The following is a 19,770-nucleotide window of genomic DNA, read 5'->3' on the forward strand; positions in this document are numbered from 1 at the left end:
CCATGGATTTTAAGTCATTGTAACTAGGTTCATCATGACTTCCCTGATGGCTCAGCAGTAAATTATCCTCCTGCAGTTCAGCAGACACAGGTTCAAGCCCTGGGTCAGGAAGATCCCCTGGAGAAGAAAATGAACCCACTCCAGTGTTCTCGCCTAGAGAAGAATCCCATGGACAAAGGAGCCTGGTGGGTCACAAAGAGCCGGACACGACAGTGCACATGCACATAACTAGGTTCAAATACATATTTATTAATCAAAATAGAAACCACTACAATGAACACATTTTGCCAATGAGAAGTTTGTTTATTCTTGTAGCATAAAAATCCGTGCTTTCAGATTTGACGAACTCTCAGAAAGCATTTTCTGCCTCCTGCTGATTATGGAAGCTGGTTTTCTCTGCAAAAAGTTGTTGAGATGCTTGAAGAAGTGGTAGTCAGTTGAGAAGAGGTCAGGAGAACATGGTGGATGAGGCAAAACTTTATAGCCCAATTCATTCAATTTCGAAGCGTTGTCTGTATGACGTGCAGTTGGGCATTATGAGAAACATTGGGCCCTTTCTGTTGACCAAGGCTGGTTGCAGATGTTGCAGTTTTCGGTGCATCTCATTGATTTGCTGAGCATACTTTTCAGATGTAATGGTTTCACCAGGATTTAGAACCCTATAATAGGGGCAGCAAACCACCAAACACTGACCATAACCTTTTTTTTGGTGCAAGTTTGGCTTTGGGAAATGCTTTGGAGCTTCTTCTCTATCCAAGCACAGAGCTGGTCATCGCCTGTTGTATCAGTTCAGTTCAGTTGCTCAGTCATGTCCTACTCTTTGAAACCCCATGAACTGCAGCACGCCAGGCCTCCCTGTCCATCACCAACTCCCGGAGTTTACCCAAACTCACATCCATTGAGTAGGTGAGGCCATCCAACCATCTCATCTCTGTCGTCCCCTTGTCCTCCTGCCCTCAATCTTTCCCAACAGCAGGGTCTTTTCCAATGAGTCAGCTCTTCACATCAGGTGGCCAAAATATTGGAGTTTTTCAGCTTCAACATCAGTCTTTACAATGAACACCCAGGACTGATCTCCTTTAGGGATGGACTGGTTGGATCTCCTTGAAGTCCAAGGGACTCTCAAGAGTCTTCTCCAACACCACAATTCTAAAGCATCAATTCTTCGGCGCTCAGCTTTCTTTATAGTCCAGCTCTCACGTCCATACATGACCACTGGAAAAACCATAGCCTTGACTAGACGAACCTTCATTGGCAAAGTATTGTCTCTGCTTTTTAATATGTTGTCTAGGTTGGTCATAACTTTCCTTCCAAGGAGTAAGCGTCTTTTAATTTCACAGCTGCAGTCACCATCTGCAGTGATTTTGGAGCCCCCCGAAATAAAGTCAGTCACTGTTTCCACTCTTTCCCCATCTGTTTGCCATGAAGTGATGGGACCGGATGCCATGATCTTTGTTTTCTGAATGTTGAGCTTTAAGCCAACTTTTTCACTTTCATCAAGAGGCTCTTTAGTTCTTCTTCACTTTCTGCCATAAAATCTACTTTTTGTGACATGTCACAATCCAATCGAGAAATGGTTTGTTGTTGTTGCGTAGAGTAAGAGAAAGTGACACTTCCAAATGACTATGTTTTTTCATTTTTAGTTAGCTCAGGAGGAACCCACTTACTGAGCTGTGTTCACCTGTCCAATTTGCTTCAAATGCTAAATGACCGTAGAATGGTCGATGTTCTTCGGCAACTTCTTGTGTAGCTGTGAGAGGATCACCTTCGATGATTGCTCTCAGTTGGTTGTTGTCGACTTCTGGTGGCTGGCCACTATGCTTCTCATCTTCAAGGCTCTTGTCTCCTTTGCAAAATTTCTTGAACTGCCACTACACTGTACATTCGTTAGCAGTTCCTGGGCCAAATGTATTGTTGATGTTGTGAGTTGTCTCTACTGCTTTACAATCCATTTTGAACTCGAATAAAAAATCACTTGAATTTGTTTTTTGTATAATATCATTTCTGTAGTTTGAAATAAATATAAAATAAACAGCAAGTAATAAGTCATTAGCAAAAAAAAAGCAAAAAATGTACATTAAAACTATATATAACATGATCACATTTACTTAAGAATGTATTCCAATATCAAATGGCAAAATTCAACAATGCAAAACTGCAGTTATTTTTGCACCAAACTAATAAAATAATCGGCTAAGAGAATTAAAAACAGTCACCTCTGTAGAGCAAGAAATAGAGGATTAGAGATGGACTGGGAATTAATGTTTTTGTAACAACTGTTGATGAATTATATACATTTGTAAATTTGATAAATGTGAAAACTAAATTGCGAAAAGCCATTTGATATTTCTAAAATTATTTTTTCTAGTAAATGAGAATTGTAATAGTTAAAGATCATTTGATTTTAGTACTCAGATTTCTGTTTTCTCTTGGCTGCTTTGTTTTTTCAGATAGGTTGTTTGGGGGAGGGATGCCTTACCATTAATTTGGTTTAAATCTAGGAATTTTATTTCACTCCTTTCATAATTTGAAGTGACCTTACTAAAAAAACTATTTTAAATGTATTCCAGGTGTGGCTTTAGCTGTTATTCTCTGTAACACCCGGCATATTAGTGACCATGTGTTCCTGGAAGCTGCAAAGGTTAAGTGTTTTAAATATTGTTTGGTTATTTTTTAAAGGATGAATTATAAAAATGAATTTATCTTAAAAACAGAGAATGAGTTAAATCTGCCTTATGAATGAAATGACTCATCCATTGTTTTTTTGATATACCTTCTTCTACATAAAATTAATTTACCATGATTTTTCCAGTGTTTAATTGCAAGCTGTGAATCCTTTCATATATACTCTACCTGTATTATACATATCTGAAGGTTACATAAGTGATAGCACAGATAAAATGTCTCTAAGTATGATTAAAAGTCTTTGCTGCTGCTGCTGCTAAGTCGCTTCAGTCGTGTCCGACTCTGTACGACCCCATAGACGGCAGCCAAATCTAAATATTTACTGTTTAGTGGAAAGCAGTTTTAATTTCTGCAGTGGATTAAGTGTATTCCTGCTAGAAACAAGAATAACAGAGAATTATTCTCTGTTCCCCCAACCCTTTTCCCATTTCATTTGTCCTTATTACTCTGTTATTTATGCAAACAAAAATGAAATTATTTTCTTTCTCTTCAGGCTCTGACAAGTCAGTTGACAGATAAAGAGCTGGCTCAGGGGAGACTTTACCCACCACTTTCTAATATTCAGGAAGTTTCTATTAACATTGCTATTAAAGTAAGTAATAATTTATACCTCTTCACAGAAATTTTAATGGTGTTTTTACACAACTAACACAGGTTTGAGAAAAATTGGGAACATTTACAGAGGGCAAACAAGAAATTTTAGGTTGCTCATATTCTTACTACCAGAATGTAACTCTGCTTTGATGCCTTCTAGTCTTTTTTTTCTTCCCACAAACATATAAAATGCACACATGTGTAGTCACCTGTGCCTGTTTTTAAAGCTGGTTCCTCACTGCTTTTTTTCCACTTAATATATTGTAAGTATAGTATGTAAATCAATAATAATTCTTAGGAGCACTAATATTTGTGGAATTCTCTTTGTTGTTAGATCATAATTTGTTTAACCATTTCTCTGTTTTGGGGGACATTTAAGCATCTTCTGTTTCACTAGAAATAATATTATAGTGAATATCCTTAGATGATATTATAGTGAACATTCTCAGATAATATTACAGTGAACATCCTCAGGTAATATTATAGTGAACATCCTTAGATAATATTACAATGAACATCCTTAAATAAGTCTTTATATGCATTTGTGATCATTTTTTCTTAAGGTAAATTTCTCATCATAAGAACAAAGGATTGACATGTTAAGGCTTCTGATAAACATTGATTTATCAGAATGATAAATGATTTTTCAGAAAAAAAGTATTGATTTATACTGCCCTGTTAGATAGGAATGTATTCTGCCAATACTTAGAATTACTTTTTTAATTGCACATGTTACTTTCATTTAAAGCATTTACTTTATTAAATTGAATATTTTTGTTTTTATTGAACAATAGTATTCCTTCTGTATTTGTCTTCTACTTTCTAACAGTAGGCTCTTTAAACAGTAAGGGTAATGATCCTTCTGTTTTCTGTGCTGTAGGTATTTTCCCCTTTGTCATTTACTTTAACTTAGTGCCATTTTTCACACTTTTTTTAATGGAATGATCCATTTATGGATTGTTTTCCTACCTCCTGTGGATGTTGATGCTTTCTCCCTCTCCAAAGTCATAAACGTCTACCTGTATTTTCTAATAACATAAAACTTTTTTTTTTTTTTAACATAAAACTTTTTAATCCCTCTGAGATTTTAGTGTATGATATGAGACAGAGAAACATTCTTTCCTGAAAAGTTAACCAGTTGTCTCAGCACCAACTGACTGGGAATGCTACTCTTGTTAACATAAAAACAAACATTGGTTCCTTTACTAGGAGTCTGTTGTGACCATATTTGCCTATTATTAGGCACTGTTTTCGTTTAATAATGTTTGCTATTTGATACTACCCATTATACATATGAAACCATCATTATGGTTTTTTCAGGATTTTCTTTCTATTCTGACCTTTTTATTCATTTGGATGAATTTTTGAGTCAGTTTTTTTAATTCAAAACCCTTCAAACTGAGACTATGTCATATTTATAAATTGGTGAAATTGAGTCTGTCTGTATTGACTCTTCTCTATTCGATATCTCTCTCTCCATTTACTAAGGTTTTTCTCTAAGTTTTTCAGTATAATTTTGTTGTTTTCTTCATTGAAATGTGGCATGTTTCCTATTACTTATTTTCATAGATATTCAAAATTTTCGTTATCCTTTAAAATAACATTTTCCCTTTCCATATATATTTCCTCACTGGTCATGTCTAATATATAGGGAAGGTATTTATTTGATAACAGGGTTCTTTGTTGAACTAAGTTAATTCTTTTGCAATTGTTGAGTTGTGAATTATCTGAAAATGACTGTTTTTTTAATGTATATAACTCACTTTTTCCCTATTTTACTAAGTCACTTGCTATGTAAGAGCAGTTTTAAATAATTGAGTTGATAAGGGCACACATGCTAGTATTTTAATAAGGATTGAAATAAGTACTTTTAAAATCTTTTTGAAGAAGTAGGCTTATGTTCCTACTATTTACTAAGATTTTCTTTTTTCTTTTTGGCTGCTCTGCATGGCTTGTGGGATCTCAGCACCCCAACCAGGGAGTGAACCCAGGCCTCTGTTCCACTAGGCCACCAGGAAGCTCCCAAGATTTTCATAAATATCAGGATTAGATGTAGAATTTATCAATTGCACTTTCAACTTAAATGCTGATGATCGTAAGATTTTACCCCTTTGAGTATTAATGTTATTGTTGCATTATATTAATACTCATAAAATAAGCAAAGATTGGAAATTGATAAAGAATGATATGCCTAGGAAATAATCAATTCAGTTGACCTGGAGTCTAGAATATAGATGGGAAAAAGGCATTAGGTAAGATTTGAAATTAAGACTGGCTGTACAGATGCACAAACGCCAGGTTTAGGACTCTGAATACTATTGTAAAACAACTGAAGAACTTAGAGCCCAGCATTTAGATGAACAGAGTTCAACTTTAGAGTGTTATAGGTGGGACAGATTTTGGAAGATACCAGTCAATTAGATTACTAGTATGTGCACATGAAACGTAATATATAAGGAAGAAGATCTGTGCTTGGGGGTGGTATGGGAGCAGAGCCCCCAGGATTGTGTCTCTTCCCCCTCTTCCTCCTTCTGTGTCCTAAGGTTTTCCTTTTATGGAGCCAGGGGATCAGGAGAGTAGACAGTGCTTTGTGTCTATCCCCCAATGCTACCCAAGGCCACCGGGCAGCTCCACATAGCCACTGGTCACCTGCTGGATATCTGTGCAACCTCCTTGGCCCTGCCCCTAGTCTTTCCTGTGAATACAGACGTGTTTCCTACAAAAGACTAGACAATACAGGTGACCCTTGAACAATGTGAAAGTTAGCTGCTGACTCTCTGCGCAGCTGAAAATCTACATATTACCTTACTGTTGGTCCTCAGGGTCTGAGGTTCTGCATCCACAAATTGAACCAACTGGGAATCCGTGGTATATATTTAGTAAAAGAAATTCACCTATAAGTGGACCTGTGCAGTTCAAACCCTTGTTGTTTGAGGGTCAGCGGAATTTGACACATTTTCCATCACAAAATATCATGAGAGTGAGCTCCTAATACCAAGTTCAGTTCAGTTCAGTTCAGTCGCTCAGTTGTGTTCGACTCTTTGCGACCCCATGAATCGCAGCATGCCAGGCCTCCCTGTCCATCACCAACTCCCGGAGTTCACCCAGACTCACGTCCATCGAGTCAGTGATGCCATCCAGCCATCTCCTCCTCTGTCGTTCCCTTTTCCTCCTGCCCCCAATCCCCCCAATCCCTCCCAGCATCAGAGTCTTTTCCAATGAGTCAACTCTTCACATGAGGTGGCCAAAGTACTGGAGTTTCAGCTTTAGCATCATTCCTTCCAAAGAAATGCCAGGGCTGATCTCCTTCAGAATGGACTGGTTGGATCTCTTTGCAGTCCAAGGGACTCTCAAGAGTCTTCTCTTAACACCACAGTTCAAAAGCATCAATTCTTAAGCATCATCCTAAGACCAAGGATTACCTTTAATAACCATCATTTTTCCTTAAATATTTCTTTTAGAAAACTGAAAGAACTAATAGTAATCATCATTTAGAATGAAAATTAGAGGAGGAGACATAATTGTTTGAAAAAAAAATTTTTTTTCTATGATGTATCACTACATTCTTTTTAAAGTTAGACCATAACTTCAGAACTTACCTATATGATAGACACTGTGCTACCCTGTGAGGAAGCTTTTTCATTCTGCCTCATTTTACAACATAACTAAGATTCAGAGGGTTTATCTTTACCACCAGTCATGGTGTGTGGCTTGCTACAAAGATCAGAAATTCATTCAAGCCAGTTTAGGTATGAAGTACCTAACTTAACTTTTTAGGGTGGTCTGCGGTCTAGTCTCAGAATACTGTGGGCTTGAAACATATTTCTCACTTTAAATACCTTGGGCAAGTTACTTAAACTCCTCAGACTTTGTTGTTCTCATGTATAAAATGAGAATAATAATAACAGTGGAAACAGTATCAGACTTTATTTTTTTGGGCTCCAAAATCACTGCAGATGGTGACTGCAGCCATGAAATTAAAAGATGCTTACTCCTTGGAAGGAAAGTTATGACCAACCTAGACAGCATATTCAAAAGCAGAGACATTACTTTGCCAACAAAGGTCCGTCTAGTCAAGGCTATGGTTTTTCCTGTGGTCATGTATGGATGTGAGAGTTGTATTGCGAAGAAGGCTGAGCACCAAAGAATTGATGCTTTTGAACTGTGGTGTTGGAGAAGACTCTTGAGAGTCCCTTGGACTGCAAGGAGATCCAACCAGTCCATTCTGAAGGAGATCAGCCCTGGCATTTCTTTGGAAGGAATGATGCTAAAGCTGAAACTCCAGTACTTTGGCCACCTCATGTGAAGAGCTGACTCATTGGAAAAGACTCTGATGCTGGGAGGGATTGGGGGCAGGAGGAGAAGGGGATGACAGAGGAGGAGATGGCTGGATGGCATCACTGACTCGATAGACATGAGTCTGGGGTGAACTCTGGGAGTTGGTGATGGACAGGGAGGCCTGGTGTGCTGTGATTCATGGGGTCACAAAGAGTCGGACACGACTGAGCGACTGAACTGAACTGAACTGATAGGGTTCTTGGGAGGGTTAAATGAGATACCCATGGAAAGCACATAAAAACATGCCTGACACTCAGTGATGGTGGTGCTGAGTTATTACCATGTACAGGTTCCAGTCCTTACTTTACTTGACCTTATAGTTCTAGTGTCCAACACCTGGTTTGTAATAATTTCTGTGTCCTTTCATTGAAATTGTAGAGCAAAAACACCTGGCTCACTTGGGTTAGATTTTCACCCTAGCCCTGTCAGCTGTGACCAGGAAGTCGAGTCTCCCACACACATCTCAGCAGGGCTGTGGGAAAGGACATAGGCAGGGCAGGCTACCCAACCAGGTCTGCTGGACCCGTACACGGTAAAGCGGAAGGTTACTGCAGTGTCAAGGAAATGTTGATATTTCAGGGCAAGGGGAACTTTAAAGTCACTTTAAAGCATATCAAACTTATGGTGAGAGTGCAGATATTTTTAATCTTCTAATAGTTTCTGAATGTTTTGAAGTGAGTCCAAGTAATGTTATTTTTTCTTTTGAAAAAAACACCATCCTTCCAAATTCATTACTTTGTGATTTAATAATACCTTTTCTTTTAAATAGGTTAATACTCAGAGCCATACAGTAATCTTATTATTTTTCAGGTTACAGAATACCTGTATGCTAATAAAATGGCTTTCCGATACCCAGAACCTGAGGACAAGGCCAAATACATTAGAGAAAGAATATGGCGAAGCGAGTACGATTCCCTGCTGCCCGATGTGTATGAGTGGCCAGAGGCTGCAGCGCACCCTCCCCCCATAACAGAATAGAAGCACACCACTGATACTTTCCATGCATCAGGGAGCTCCTTTTTTTCAGACAGAAAGAGAGAATGTTCTTAAATTCATGCTTTTTTCTGTTTAACTCCCCCCTCCACTTGATTTTTGCCCATGAATCCACACTTCTGTACCAGGGTGGATGTGTTGACTACTCTGCCCACCTGCACCCTGCAATCAAATGACCATAATGCTTTTACTCTCGTTTGTAGCTCACGTCATATCAGAGATATTAAAAATGTTCTTGTGAATGTCTTCACTTGTGCTCTTGTTCACTCTTAGCAAAATATTTGCTGGTTACTACTACAGCTAAAAATCCCTTGTCCAGTTCTTGTAGGGCTACTAAAATAGAAATTTACTTCTGTGGATATGAGTACAGAATTTTGAGAAGATGCCAAATTTAACCAAATTCTAAGGACAAGTTGTCAGCATCTAAAAATACCTTTTTATATCTGCTTTATTTGACCTTCATCCTCTGAAATGCCTTTCCAGTAGACAGATACAGAAAAATCTACCCTATTATTTATTTTCTGGGACTAAACTGAAGCTTAATTATAAAGTGAAACAGGAACTATTGCTGCCTTTCGACAAATTAAATAGTCATTGTTTTCAACAGTGTGTGAAAATCACAGTGTAATTTTGTAAAATAAAGGTAATATCTTAAATGTAATTGCTTTAATTATGATATTTTTATTGCATAACTAGAAATTTAGGTTTGCTTATTATGAAGAACACATTTTCATTTTCTCCTGATTCTGAAGAACAGGGTATAGGTAGACTTCATAAATTATGATTTTTGACAAGTGATTTTTAACAACTTGACCATGTGTTTCCCATCTAAATGAGTCACATTTAGACTCATCTACGTGAATCTATACCCTTATTCCAGTAGTGATGGTCTTTATTGAGATAATTTTGGAATGTTCCTATGATACATTCCTTTAAATATCATTAGTAGTAATAACTAACTCCTTCTCCATTGAAGATGGATTTAATTTTTTGAAATCACCAAAATTAATTTAGAGCTAAGTGGGAGTGAATAGGTGTTTAGACCAGTAAATGTCATTTTTAGTCCCAGTGACATGGGTAATAACTACCTAGTCAAATCAGTTTTCTTATGTGGCTTATACATTGGAGAGTTCTAAAGGAAAATCCCAAACATTTTGAGAAGTAGTCTTGCTATATATAACCCTAACATAGTTGCTTTGGGGCAACAAACAAAACTTTAAAATGCCCATTTTACAAGATAAACTATAAAAAATTATTCATGGCTGCATATCAATGTGCACATTGTTTGAAGTTTTCCTCCACAGTCCTTGATACGTTAGATGTAATATTCTGGAGGGGGATAGAAGGGCTTCATTTTTATGTTCCTTTTACCTAATAGGTAGAGATTAATTGAGTCATAGTAATTGTGAATGTAATTCAATGTTTTAAGAATGCGGCATTGCCATTTTGAGTATGGAAAAATGCAGTTGGTTAAATATACTTAACAGATGAGTAAAATCAGGTATGTTTTATCTGTTTGGTAAAATAAACAGTCAGATCACTGTTTTCCTCAATTAAAGATGAAAGGCTTATGGTTATCATGTTACCTTTGTCAAAATCATCCACAAAAATACTCTCTGTGAAATCTTGATTTTAGTTTACATTACAAGTAAAATAATTACAGACCTGTTTTTTCAATCAATTCTTCTTGAAGACAGGAAAATGCAAAATTAAAGTAATTTTACTCAGATGTTTGCTTATTCAAATGTGTCTAATACAGTATACATGGAAATATTTTAAGGAGAAAGCAAGGCTAAATGGCATATAGCCTGCTTATTCAAATAAGACAGAATAAAAGCTGCTACTCTCATTATGTGTTATTTACGAACCAGAATTTCAACACATAACAATTTTTGGATGTAAACTAAAATGTTCTATTATTTAAGCCAAGAATACAGGCAGGAACTATCATCATGGTGGTAGGGGGAGGGGTGGCATCATGGCAACAAATTGGAAAAGAACCATTTGAACCTAATAGGAATGGACAGTTATTTTCGTTCTTTTGAAGAAATTCTGTAGATCAGGCTGTCAAATTATTTAGTAGGGAAAAGTGAGAATGCATGTTTTTCGAATCTGGAATGACCTATCACCTGTACTGTGAAACAAATTGGATAGCGAGTGAGGGTAAAGGTTTATTGACTATAATGGGAAAATGTCAAAGATTTTAGTTAAAAAAATTTTTAAGGGATGGATTCTTAACCAGGAGTGGCCACCAAATTACTGTGAAGTTTTAAAATGCAGATGCCTCTGGCCCCTCCTCTAAGGGCCCTACGCCACCAGCACCAGGAGCTGGGTGGTCGCGGGGAGCTAACCGACCCTCCTGCTGACGCAGCGGGCCTGAGATGGGGCCTGAGATTCTGCACTTCAGATAATCTCCCAGGGGTGCCCATGCTGCTGTGCAGGGGACATGTGTGTGACACTGCTCCTGAGTCCTGAGTATAGTGTGTGTTTAAGTGCTCAGATAATATATGCTGTCTCTGGAAAAGAAAACTGAAATTCTGTTCTTAGACCAAATTTGTTTCATCTGCTTTTGTTATGTATAACCTATATAGGATGTTCATAAGAACAAAAATAAAAAACTTTTAAACAGCTGCTTCTGAAAATACGTAATTAGAACATTGTTCAGTTCTTAATTAGATTAATATACTTTGTTAAGTAAAACCTAGCAACTAGTTTTTCACTTATAAAAGATTATCAAGTAGATATTTGTTCTATTATTATTTGTTTTATGATATAACTTACCCTATCTTTTGTCTTTTCTTTCTCTAAATTATCAGCCTCTGGAGAAATAAGATTCCACATTTTCCTTTGCAAAGGAGTTGCTAATGAATTAAGACCAAAGCATAATAGTTATTGAGGGGCATGGAGCATTATTTACTCTCAGATTACTGAAAAAGCCCAAGGGGGATGGCAGGGTAGTGGGAAAACTCTTGCCTTTCAGGAAAAGCATTTCATCTGGACGCTGCTGTTGCTTTTCCCAAGCCCATTCAGTATCCCTCAAAAATAACCTCTTCAAGCCCAGAACAGCTCCAGGGTTCTGTTAAATTGACCGAATCAGAATCAGCTCTGCTGAGCATACACAATACTGGAGAACATTAATATAAAGCTCAAAGCTCTCTACTGGGATTCCACTTAAAGGGACTGTCCTAGTGAAGTAGCACCAATATCATATTTCCAGCCAAGGTAGGTACACGTGTATTGCTGACTTTATAGAAAACGGCAGAGATACTCCTTGTCTACTTCGGCTGTCAACCGATGTATGACTGGCATTTCGATATTCATCCAGATTTTAAAAATATCAGTCCTCCACAGACAAGCTAAATAAGAGTAACATACATAATATTTAAAATGATCAAGACAGTTTTACTACAGAAACCTTACCCCTCATCTGAAATCAAGAATACAAGTGGAGAAAAAGCTCAATGCTTTGTTCCGAATTTTATAAATTCAACTGGGCCTAATTAGGACACGATTCTTATTGCATAATTCCCTTAATCCTTGCCAGGAGTTACTCAGATAAACCAGTGATTAGATTTTAAAACAATAATTATTTTCCTTACATGGATACGGAAGACAGTGCCTCTCAAGGAGAAAAAGGTCTGGAAATGTGTGCATAGTTCAGTGACATAAAATACACAAATTTAAGTCACGTGACTTGGATGCTTTGCATCTTTCTGTAACAGCTTTTTGCCAGTAAACTGACTCTTTCTTTGATGTGGCTATTTAATCAAGCCTGTTTTTCCCAAATAAAGATGTATTTGCTACTTTGCTTTATGGGAAATTACCCCTATAATCAGCACACTTAAAAGTTTTAAGACAAAGGGGAAATTAATGGGTATTTATTCCCCAGTTTTCAGTATGTCCTTTTATGTTCTGGGAGAACTGTTCTCCTTGACTTTCCTAATTTTAAGTGTCATTCTAGCAAATCGTTGATTCCTACATAGTCACTGAATTATCACCAACACATCAGGTATGTTCAGTTAGCAGATGATGATAAACTAAATTTTATGGATAGCACCTAGTCTGCTGGTCATTGTTCTAAGCATCTTACATGAGGCAGCATACTTAATCCTCATGACCACCTTCTGTCACTAGCCTCTCTCAGAGAAGGACACAGATGCACAGAGAGATTAAAAGATTTCCCCAAGTTCTCTGCTGGTAAGAGGCAGAGCTATGCCTCACCTCAGCCCTTAGTGGGGAAGAGGGGCCTCTGTGACAGGCGATTTTATCTGGATCTTAAATACCTTACTTTTAGGAACTGTTATTTCAAGTGAAAATTTTTCACTTGTTCTCGTAAGATTAGTCTTAGGTCCTTTTTCATGTGGTTTACTGGTTCATGTGATTTTTTTTTTTTACTTTGTTCCCATTTATAATTCAAATACAGTATAAACCTATTTAATCCATTAGTCTTAAGCATTTTAAGTACTGAATGTAAACAATAGATCTGGTTTTGAATTTAGTAAATTACACTAAAACTTCCAGATCACTAACATATTTTGATTTGGTAATCTTCAAAAATTACCACAAAAGGGCTTCCTTTGTAGCTCAGCTGTTAAAGAAATCTGCCCTCTATGCAGGAGACCTGGGTTTGATCCCTGGGTTGGGAAGATCCCCTGGAGAAGGGAATGGCTCCAGTTTTCTGGCCTGGAGAATTCCATGGACTGTATAGCTCATGGGGTTGCAAAGAGTCGGACAGGACTGAGTGACTCATTTTCCCTCACATTTTCAGCTGCCAATCTTCAAAAAACCACCAACCGCTATCACTGTTTCAGTAGCACTTAAACACTTTGTATTTTGTTTTAACTTTCTTTTTTAAATTATAGTTGCTTAACAATGTTGTGTTGGTTTCTGCTGTACTACATTTTGTATCTTGACATCTGCCAATGTCAACGTGAATTGGGAATTGTAAGATGTATTTTTAATGATATCTATTATATGCATGTCTATAACTTCTTCCATTAAAATCTCATAATGGAAAATATTGATAGTAGCATCAAACATATGCAGAATAAGGAATTTAGGAATTTCTGAAGCCTATTTTAGTTAAGTATTTGACACAATAACATTTCTGCCTAATGTTTTATTAAACTTTGTCTAATCACCTTTAAAATTAACTGAAATTAAAACTGTGTTTTTGCAATTGATACTGTATTTCCTTTGGTAACATGTGAAGCATTCATTATTGACTTGAAGGGAGTTGCATGTAGCAAAAGTCATTACCCTTTCTCACCTTTGTATTTGGAATAAGCAGTGTTGTGGAAATAGCCTATGGAAATACCAGTTTAAGGGGAAAGCCTTGTGTAGAGTGTATTATACCAGATTGACATATTCCAGATGCTTCCAAGAGTCAGTCTAAAAACTTCCTAATGGTATGAACTATTTTTTCTCATTTGTGATATATAAGTTCTACTGAAATGTGTGTATTTTCTTTTTTTAATGGAAGTATATAGTTCATTACAACATTGTGTTAGTTTCAGGTGTACAGCACAATGATTCAGTTACATATATATATATTCTTTTTCAGATTCTTTTCCCTTAGAGGTTATGACAAGATATTGAATATAGTTCCCTGTGCTATACAGTAGGGCCTTGTTGGTTATCTATTTTACATATAGCAGTGTGTATACGTTAATCTAAAACTCTGAGATGTGTGTATTTTCTTAATAAAATTTTGCTATGTATCAAAAATGTGTTATGATCATGTTTTTAAAGGCAGCTGTAAGGTATTATCTTGGTATTATCTTAAAACACACGCACTTGGTATTAAACCGTAAACGCATGCCAAAATACTTGATCCCCTGAGAATATGCTGTTAGACTGAAGTTCGCTGTAGACCTAGTGATTCTGCTCATCTTTTCATTTCCTTCTGTCTGTTTCTTTACCCTCTTTCTCTCCTTATTTTGTTTAATCAGAGGAGTAAAGGAATGATTTCTCACCTCTTCCCCCACCACATACACCTTCCCAGACCTTAGTGTTAGAATACTAAAACAGAAAGACTGTATGTTGATTCTGTGATTAAGGGAGAAGATGGCATTAGAGCTCATACTTACTGAGTGCTTCTTCAAGCCAGGCCCTGTCCTAAGTACCTGATATTTTTTTACTCATTCAAGCATCACAATGAACTTCTGAAGTGTTGACATTTCCCCCATTTTACAGATGTAGGATCTGAGGGGGTCACATAGCTACTAAAATGCAAAGCCACGATTCAGAGCTCTTGTGACATGTTTGTGACAGAAACTTCAGTCCCGTTTAGACTCTCCTCTTAAGCACAGCCCGCCCTGCACAACAGGGCAGCTGAACATCACGGTCCTGCTGTCTCACCGAGTCAGAATCACGAACTTCAAGACAGCCTCAATGCTCCTGGCGTATCCCAGTCCGGTAACTCCGGTACCTTCCCTTCTCTCAGATCCCTGATGTTCTCCTGCATCCTAGCTCTCAAGACAGCCTTGCTTCAATCTCACAGAGAAATGGGACGATCAGAAGAAGGTGTCCCCAAGCTCCCCTTCCCCTCATCTCTCCAGGAACCTTGAGAAAGTGAAAAGCGGCAGCTCTCAACTTCCAGGAGCTGACCTGATACTAGGAACTCATGGCTGAGCTCTCCTGTTGAATGGGATACACTCACTGACACCCAGAGTTCCCCCTGTGAGCTGTCCCTGCGGCAGTGAGTGATGGATATCTCACAGGACATTGACAAGGCGACTGTGACCACAATGGATTAAGACAAAAACAAGGTCACTCCAACATCACGTCTTGTTTAGTCACTCAGTTGTGTACAACTCTTTGTGACCCCATGAACTGCAGCATGTCAAGCCTCCCTGTCCATCACTAACTCCCAGAGTTACCCAAACTCATGTCCATTGAGTCGGTGATGCCATCCAACCATCTCATTCTCTGTTGTCCCCTTCTCCTCTTGCCCTCAATCTCTCCCAGCATCAGGGTCTTTTCCAGTGAGTCGGTTCTTTGCATCAGGTGGCCAAAGTATTGGAGGTTCAGCTTCAGCACCAGTCCTTCCAATGAATATTCAAGGTTGATTTCATTTAGGATGGACTGGTTTGATGTCCTTGTAGTCCAAGGGACTCTCAAGAGTCTTCTCCAACACCACAGTTCAAAAGCATCAATTCTTTAGCGCTCAGCCTTCCTTATGTGTGAGGTCCAACTCTCACAACCATACATGACTATTGGGAAAATCAGCATTGACAATACGGACTTCTGTTGGCAAAATGATGTCTCTGCTTTTTAACACACTGTCTAGGTTTGTCATAGCTTGTCTCCCAAGGAGCAAGCGTCTTTTACCTTTGTGGCTGCAGTTACCATCTGCGTTGATTTTGGAGCCCAAGAGAATGAAATCTGACACCATGTAGACCGTCACGTCTACACACGGGCAAAACCTGAGTATCATCCAAACCACAGAAATGACCTCCCTTTGCACCCAGAGTTATCCTTTTGTTAAAAACTAATAAACAGGGGCTTCTCTGGTGGTCCAGTGGTTAAGACTTCAAGCTCCCATTTCAGGAGGCCCTGGTCTGACCCCTGGTCTGGGAACTAGACCCCACATGCCACAACTAAGACCTGGCACAGCTAAAGAAATAAGTAAGAAAAAGTATATATATTTTAAAAAACACATTGAGGTATCATATTTTAGAATTTGTTGTTCAGTCACTAAGTTATATCCAACTGTTTGTGACCCCATGGACTGCAGCATGCCAGGCTCCTGTGTCCTCTACTATCTTTGCTCAAATTCAAGTCCCTTGAGTTGGTGATACTATCTAACCATCTCATCCTCTCCCACCCTCTTCTCCTTTTGTCTTCAATCTTTCCCAGCATCAGGGTCTTTTCCAATGAGTCAGCTCTTTGCATCAGGTGGCTGAAGTATTGGAGCTTTCAGCTTCAGTATCAGTCCTCCCATGAATGTTCAGGGTTGATTTCCTTTAGGATGGACTGGTTTGATGTCCTTGCAGTCCAAGGGACTCTCGAGTCTTCTCCAGCACCACAATTTGAAAGCATCAGCTCTTCAACGCTCAGCCTTCTCTATAGTCCAACACTTTCTCAACAGCCATTTTTCACCTTTCAGAACATCTATCATCAAAAAAATCTCAAACAACAAATGTTAGCAACAGTGTAGAGAAAAAGGAACCCTCCTACACTGTTGGTGGGAATATAAATTAGTGCAGCCACTGTGGAAAACACTAAGAAATGTTGTGAGAAAACAGAGTTTTCTCAAAAAACTAAAGAAAGAACTACCATACAATGCATCAATTCCACTCCTGGTATTGATCCAAAGAAAAGTAAAATGTTAATTAAAAAGGTACATGTATTCCTTCAATTAAAAAATAAATTAAAAAAAAAGACACATGTACTTGTGTTCACAGTAGTACTGAGAAATCTCCATATTGCTTTCCACAGTGGCTGTATCAATTTACAATTGCCAAGATATGTAAGCAACCTACATGTCCATCAACAGACGAACATACAGAGAAGATACGGTATCTATATGATGGAATATTTGTTGTCATTTAGTGTCTGACTCCTGTGACCCCATGGACTGCAGCCTGCCAGGCTCTTATGTCCATAGGATTTCCCAGGTAAGTATACTGGAATGGGTTGTGATTTCCTTCTCCAAGAGATCTTCCTGACCCCAGGTTCAAACCTGCATCTCCTGTATTGGCCAGCGGATTCTTGATCACTGAGCTACCAGGGAAGGGCCACTCAACCATAAAAAGAGATGAAAGTTTGTGTTTGCAACATGGACAGACTTGGAGGGCATCGTGGTGAGTGAAAATATCAGAAAAGACAAGTAATGTATGATATCACATGTTGAATGCAAAAAAATAAACTAGTAAATATGACAAAGAAGAAACAGAACTCACATATATAGAAAACTATTAGTTACCAACAGAGAGAGGGGATGGAGAAGGAGTGAGATAGGGTTAACAGATTAAGATAACTATGTATAAAATAAATAAGTTACAAGGATATATTGTATAACACAGGGAACAAAGCCAGTATTTTATAATAACTGTAAATGGTTAATTAAGGGCTAGGTTATATTTGCAGGGGCAGGGTTCTAAGTGAAAAAAACTGGACATAGTAACTATTGAAGATGAATGATGATTCTATATAGAGGTTCATTAAATGTTTTCTCAATTTTTGTGTATGTTAAAAATTTCCCATACATTTTTTAAATGAACATAAAGCACTGTCTAGAACTCTCTAAAGCTATAATAACCTCTGAGAAAAGCAGTTGTAAGAAATCTTGATTGGGGTGGGCATAGGGGATGGTAGGTTTAAGCCAGGAACCTCTGGAATGGGCAGATCTATTGGGGGCACTGCTACAGGGAACCCCTAGCCGAGTTGTGGTCAAGACCTAGTTGTAGAATGTGTCTTCCTGAGCATTTCTCAGCCAGGCAAGTGTCCGAATAAACAACGTTCAAGGTCCTGTTTTTTAAAATGTTGATAAACCAGTTCCTGCTTGAACAAATCCACCTTATTTCCTTATTTTTCCATTTCCAGGAGATTAATCCAAGTCTCAACCTTCCCACAAGACCCAGCTCAAGTCTAACCACCCCCTGCTTTTTTTTTTTTTTTTTGCAAGGCAGTGAGGTCTTAGTTCCCTGACCAGGGATTGAACTCACCCCTGGCAGTGTAAGTGCAGAGTCTTGATCACTGGACTCCCAGGGAATTCCCTAACCCTTCCTTAATTTAATGATCTCCCTATTTTTGTCACTGTCTGTTTTCTCCTTTGCTCCCTCATTTTATTAGTGACTTTCTGCTACTTCTTTTTCCAACCTTGGTGTATGCTCCTAAAACCAGGAACCATGACATATATTAAAAATTCATTATCAAAGTCGGATTCTCTCTCCACAAAGGCGGAGCTTAAGTAACGCTTGCATAAATAAAAGCTTTGAACAGGCCCAAAAGTAAATGATCCCACTCTCCAGGTAGTGTTAAAAACCCTCCATCCACAGCACTTCTAACCTTGTTATAGAGCTGCTGGATACTTTGACCACCTCCAGCATGTAAGCAAAAATCAGTACATCTGACACTACGCAAGAGTGTGAAGCTTTGAAAGCTGGAGTTTGACCTGAATCAGTTTTTCCACCAGGGCCACGTGCAGTTTCGGCCGGGGCTCCTCACCCACGTGTCCAGGAGGCGATGCTGTGGCTGTGCGCTCCGCTCAGCAAGTGAAAACACCGGCGACCCTGCTGCGGGCACAGCACCCGCAGCTGCGAATTTTTCAGGAGACATTCCGCGGTATCCCTGGAAGTGCAAAGTGGAATCGAAAGAAGACTTGGGATCTAGAGTAAGTTCTACTATGAACTCTGATTCCAAGGCACCGCACGCTTCCGTTTTTAGTGCTTCAGATAGATTCATCCCCATAAAATCACAGACTTTACGCAAATATGCCAGAGCAAAGCATCTGGGAGAACGCTCTTGTTTGAAAACGTTCAGTTCAGTACAGTCGCTCAGTCGTGTCTGACTGAGCACGCCATGGACTGCAGCACGCCAGGCCTCCCTGTCCATCACCAACTCCCGGGGTTTACCCCAACTCATGTCCATTGAGTCAGTGATGCCATCCAACCATCTCATCCTCTATCGTCCCCTTCTCCCACCTTAAAACTGTCCCAGCATCAGGGTCTTTTTAAATGAGTCAGCTCTTCGTATCAGGTGGCCAAAGTATTGGAGTTTCAGCTTCAACATCAGTCCTTCCAATGAACACTCACGGCTGATCTCCTTTAGGATGGACTGGTTGGATCTCCTTGCTGTCCAAGGGACTTAGAAAAGTCTCCACACCACAGTTCAAAAGCATCAACGTTACATGGCAAAAAAAAAAAAAAAGCCATACAGTAGGGACTTCTCTGGCGGTCCAAGTGGTTAAGACCTTGGGCTTCAAGGGCAGGGGGTGAGAGTCTGATCGCTGGTTGCAGAACTAAGACCCCACATGCTCCCAAGCAGTGGCCAAAAAATAAAAATAAAAAAGCAACCCACACAGCAGACATTTTTCACTTCAGGCGCTCTGGTCTTCCCGGGATACCGCAGCCCTCTTAGGGGCAGTCCCACTCGCCGCGGGACAGAGCGGCGGACCCACAGCTCAGCCTCACGCCGGGGTCGCGCTCCGCGGAG

The 19,770-nt window shown here is 38.9% G+C and overlaps 1 protein-coding gene and 1 long non-coding RNA gene across 6 annotated transcripts in view; one reads left to right on the plus strand and one right to left on the minus strand.

Annotated features, from left to right (window-relative positions):
* Window positions 1-8,856, plus strand: part of ME2 (malic enzyme 2) — a 58,028-nt gene extending 49,172 nt beyond the window's left edge. For all 5 annotated transcript variants that reach the window (NM_001076814.1, XM_024984204.2, XM_024984206.2 and 2 more), the window contains 3 exon segments: window positions 2,571-2,641; window positions 3,179-3,277; window positions 8,428-8,856. In NM_001076814.1, the coding sequence (NP_001070282.1) occupies window positions 2,571-2,641; window positions 3,179-3,277; window positions 8,428-8,595 (338 nt within the window). In that variant the 3' untranslated portion in view covers window positions 8,596-8,856.
* LOC132343787 (uncharacterized) lies at window positions 230-19,748 on the minus strand. Its single transcript, XR_009492746.1, has 2 exons — window positions 18,625-19,748; window positions 230-2,004 (listed from the first exon to the last, which is right to left on the minus strand). It is a non-coding gene; the product is annotated as an uncharacterized lncRNA (long non-coding RNA).
* Between the last annotated feature and the right edge of the window lie 22 nt (window positions 19,749-19,770).

Source organism: Bos taurus, chromosome 24 (genome assembly GCF_002263795.3).
Source record: "Bos taurus isolate L1 Dominette 01449 registration number 42190680 breed Hereford chromosome 24, ARS-UCD2.0, whole genome shotgun sequence".
Taxonomy (NCBI): domain Eukaryota; kingdom Metazoa; phylum Chordata; class Mammalia; order Artiodactyla; family Bovidae; genus Bos; species Bos taurus.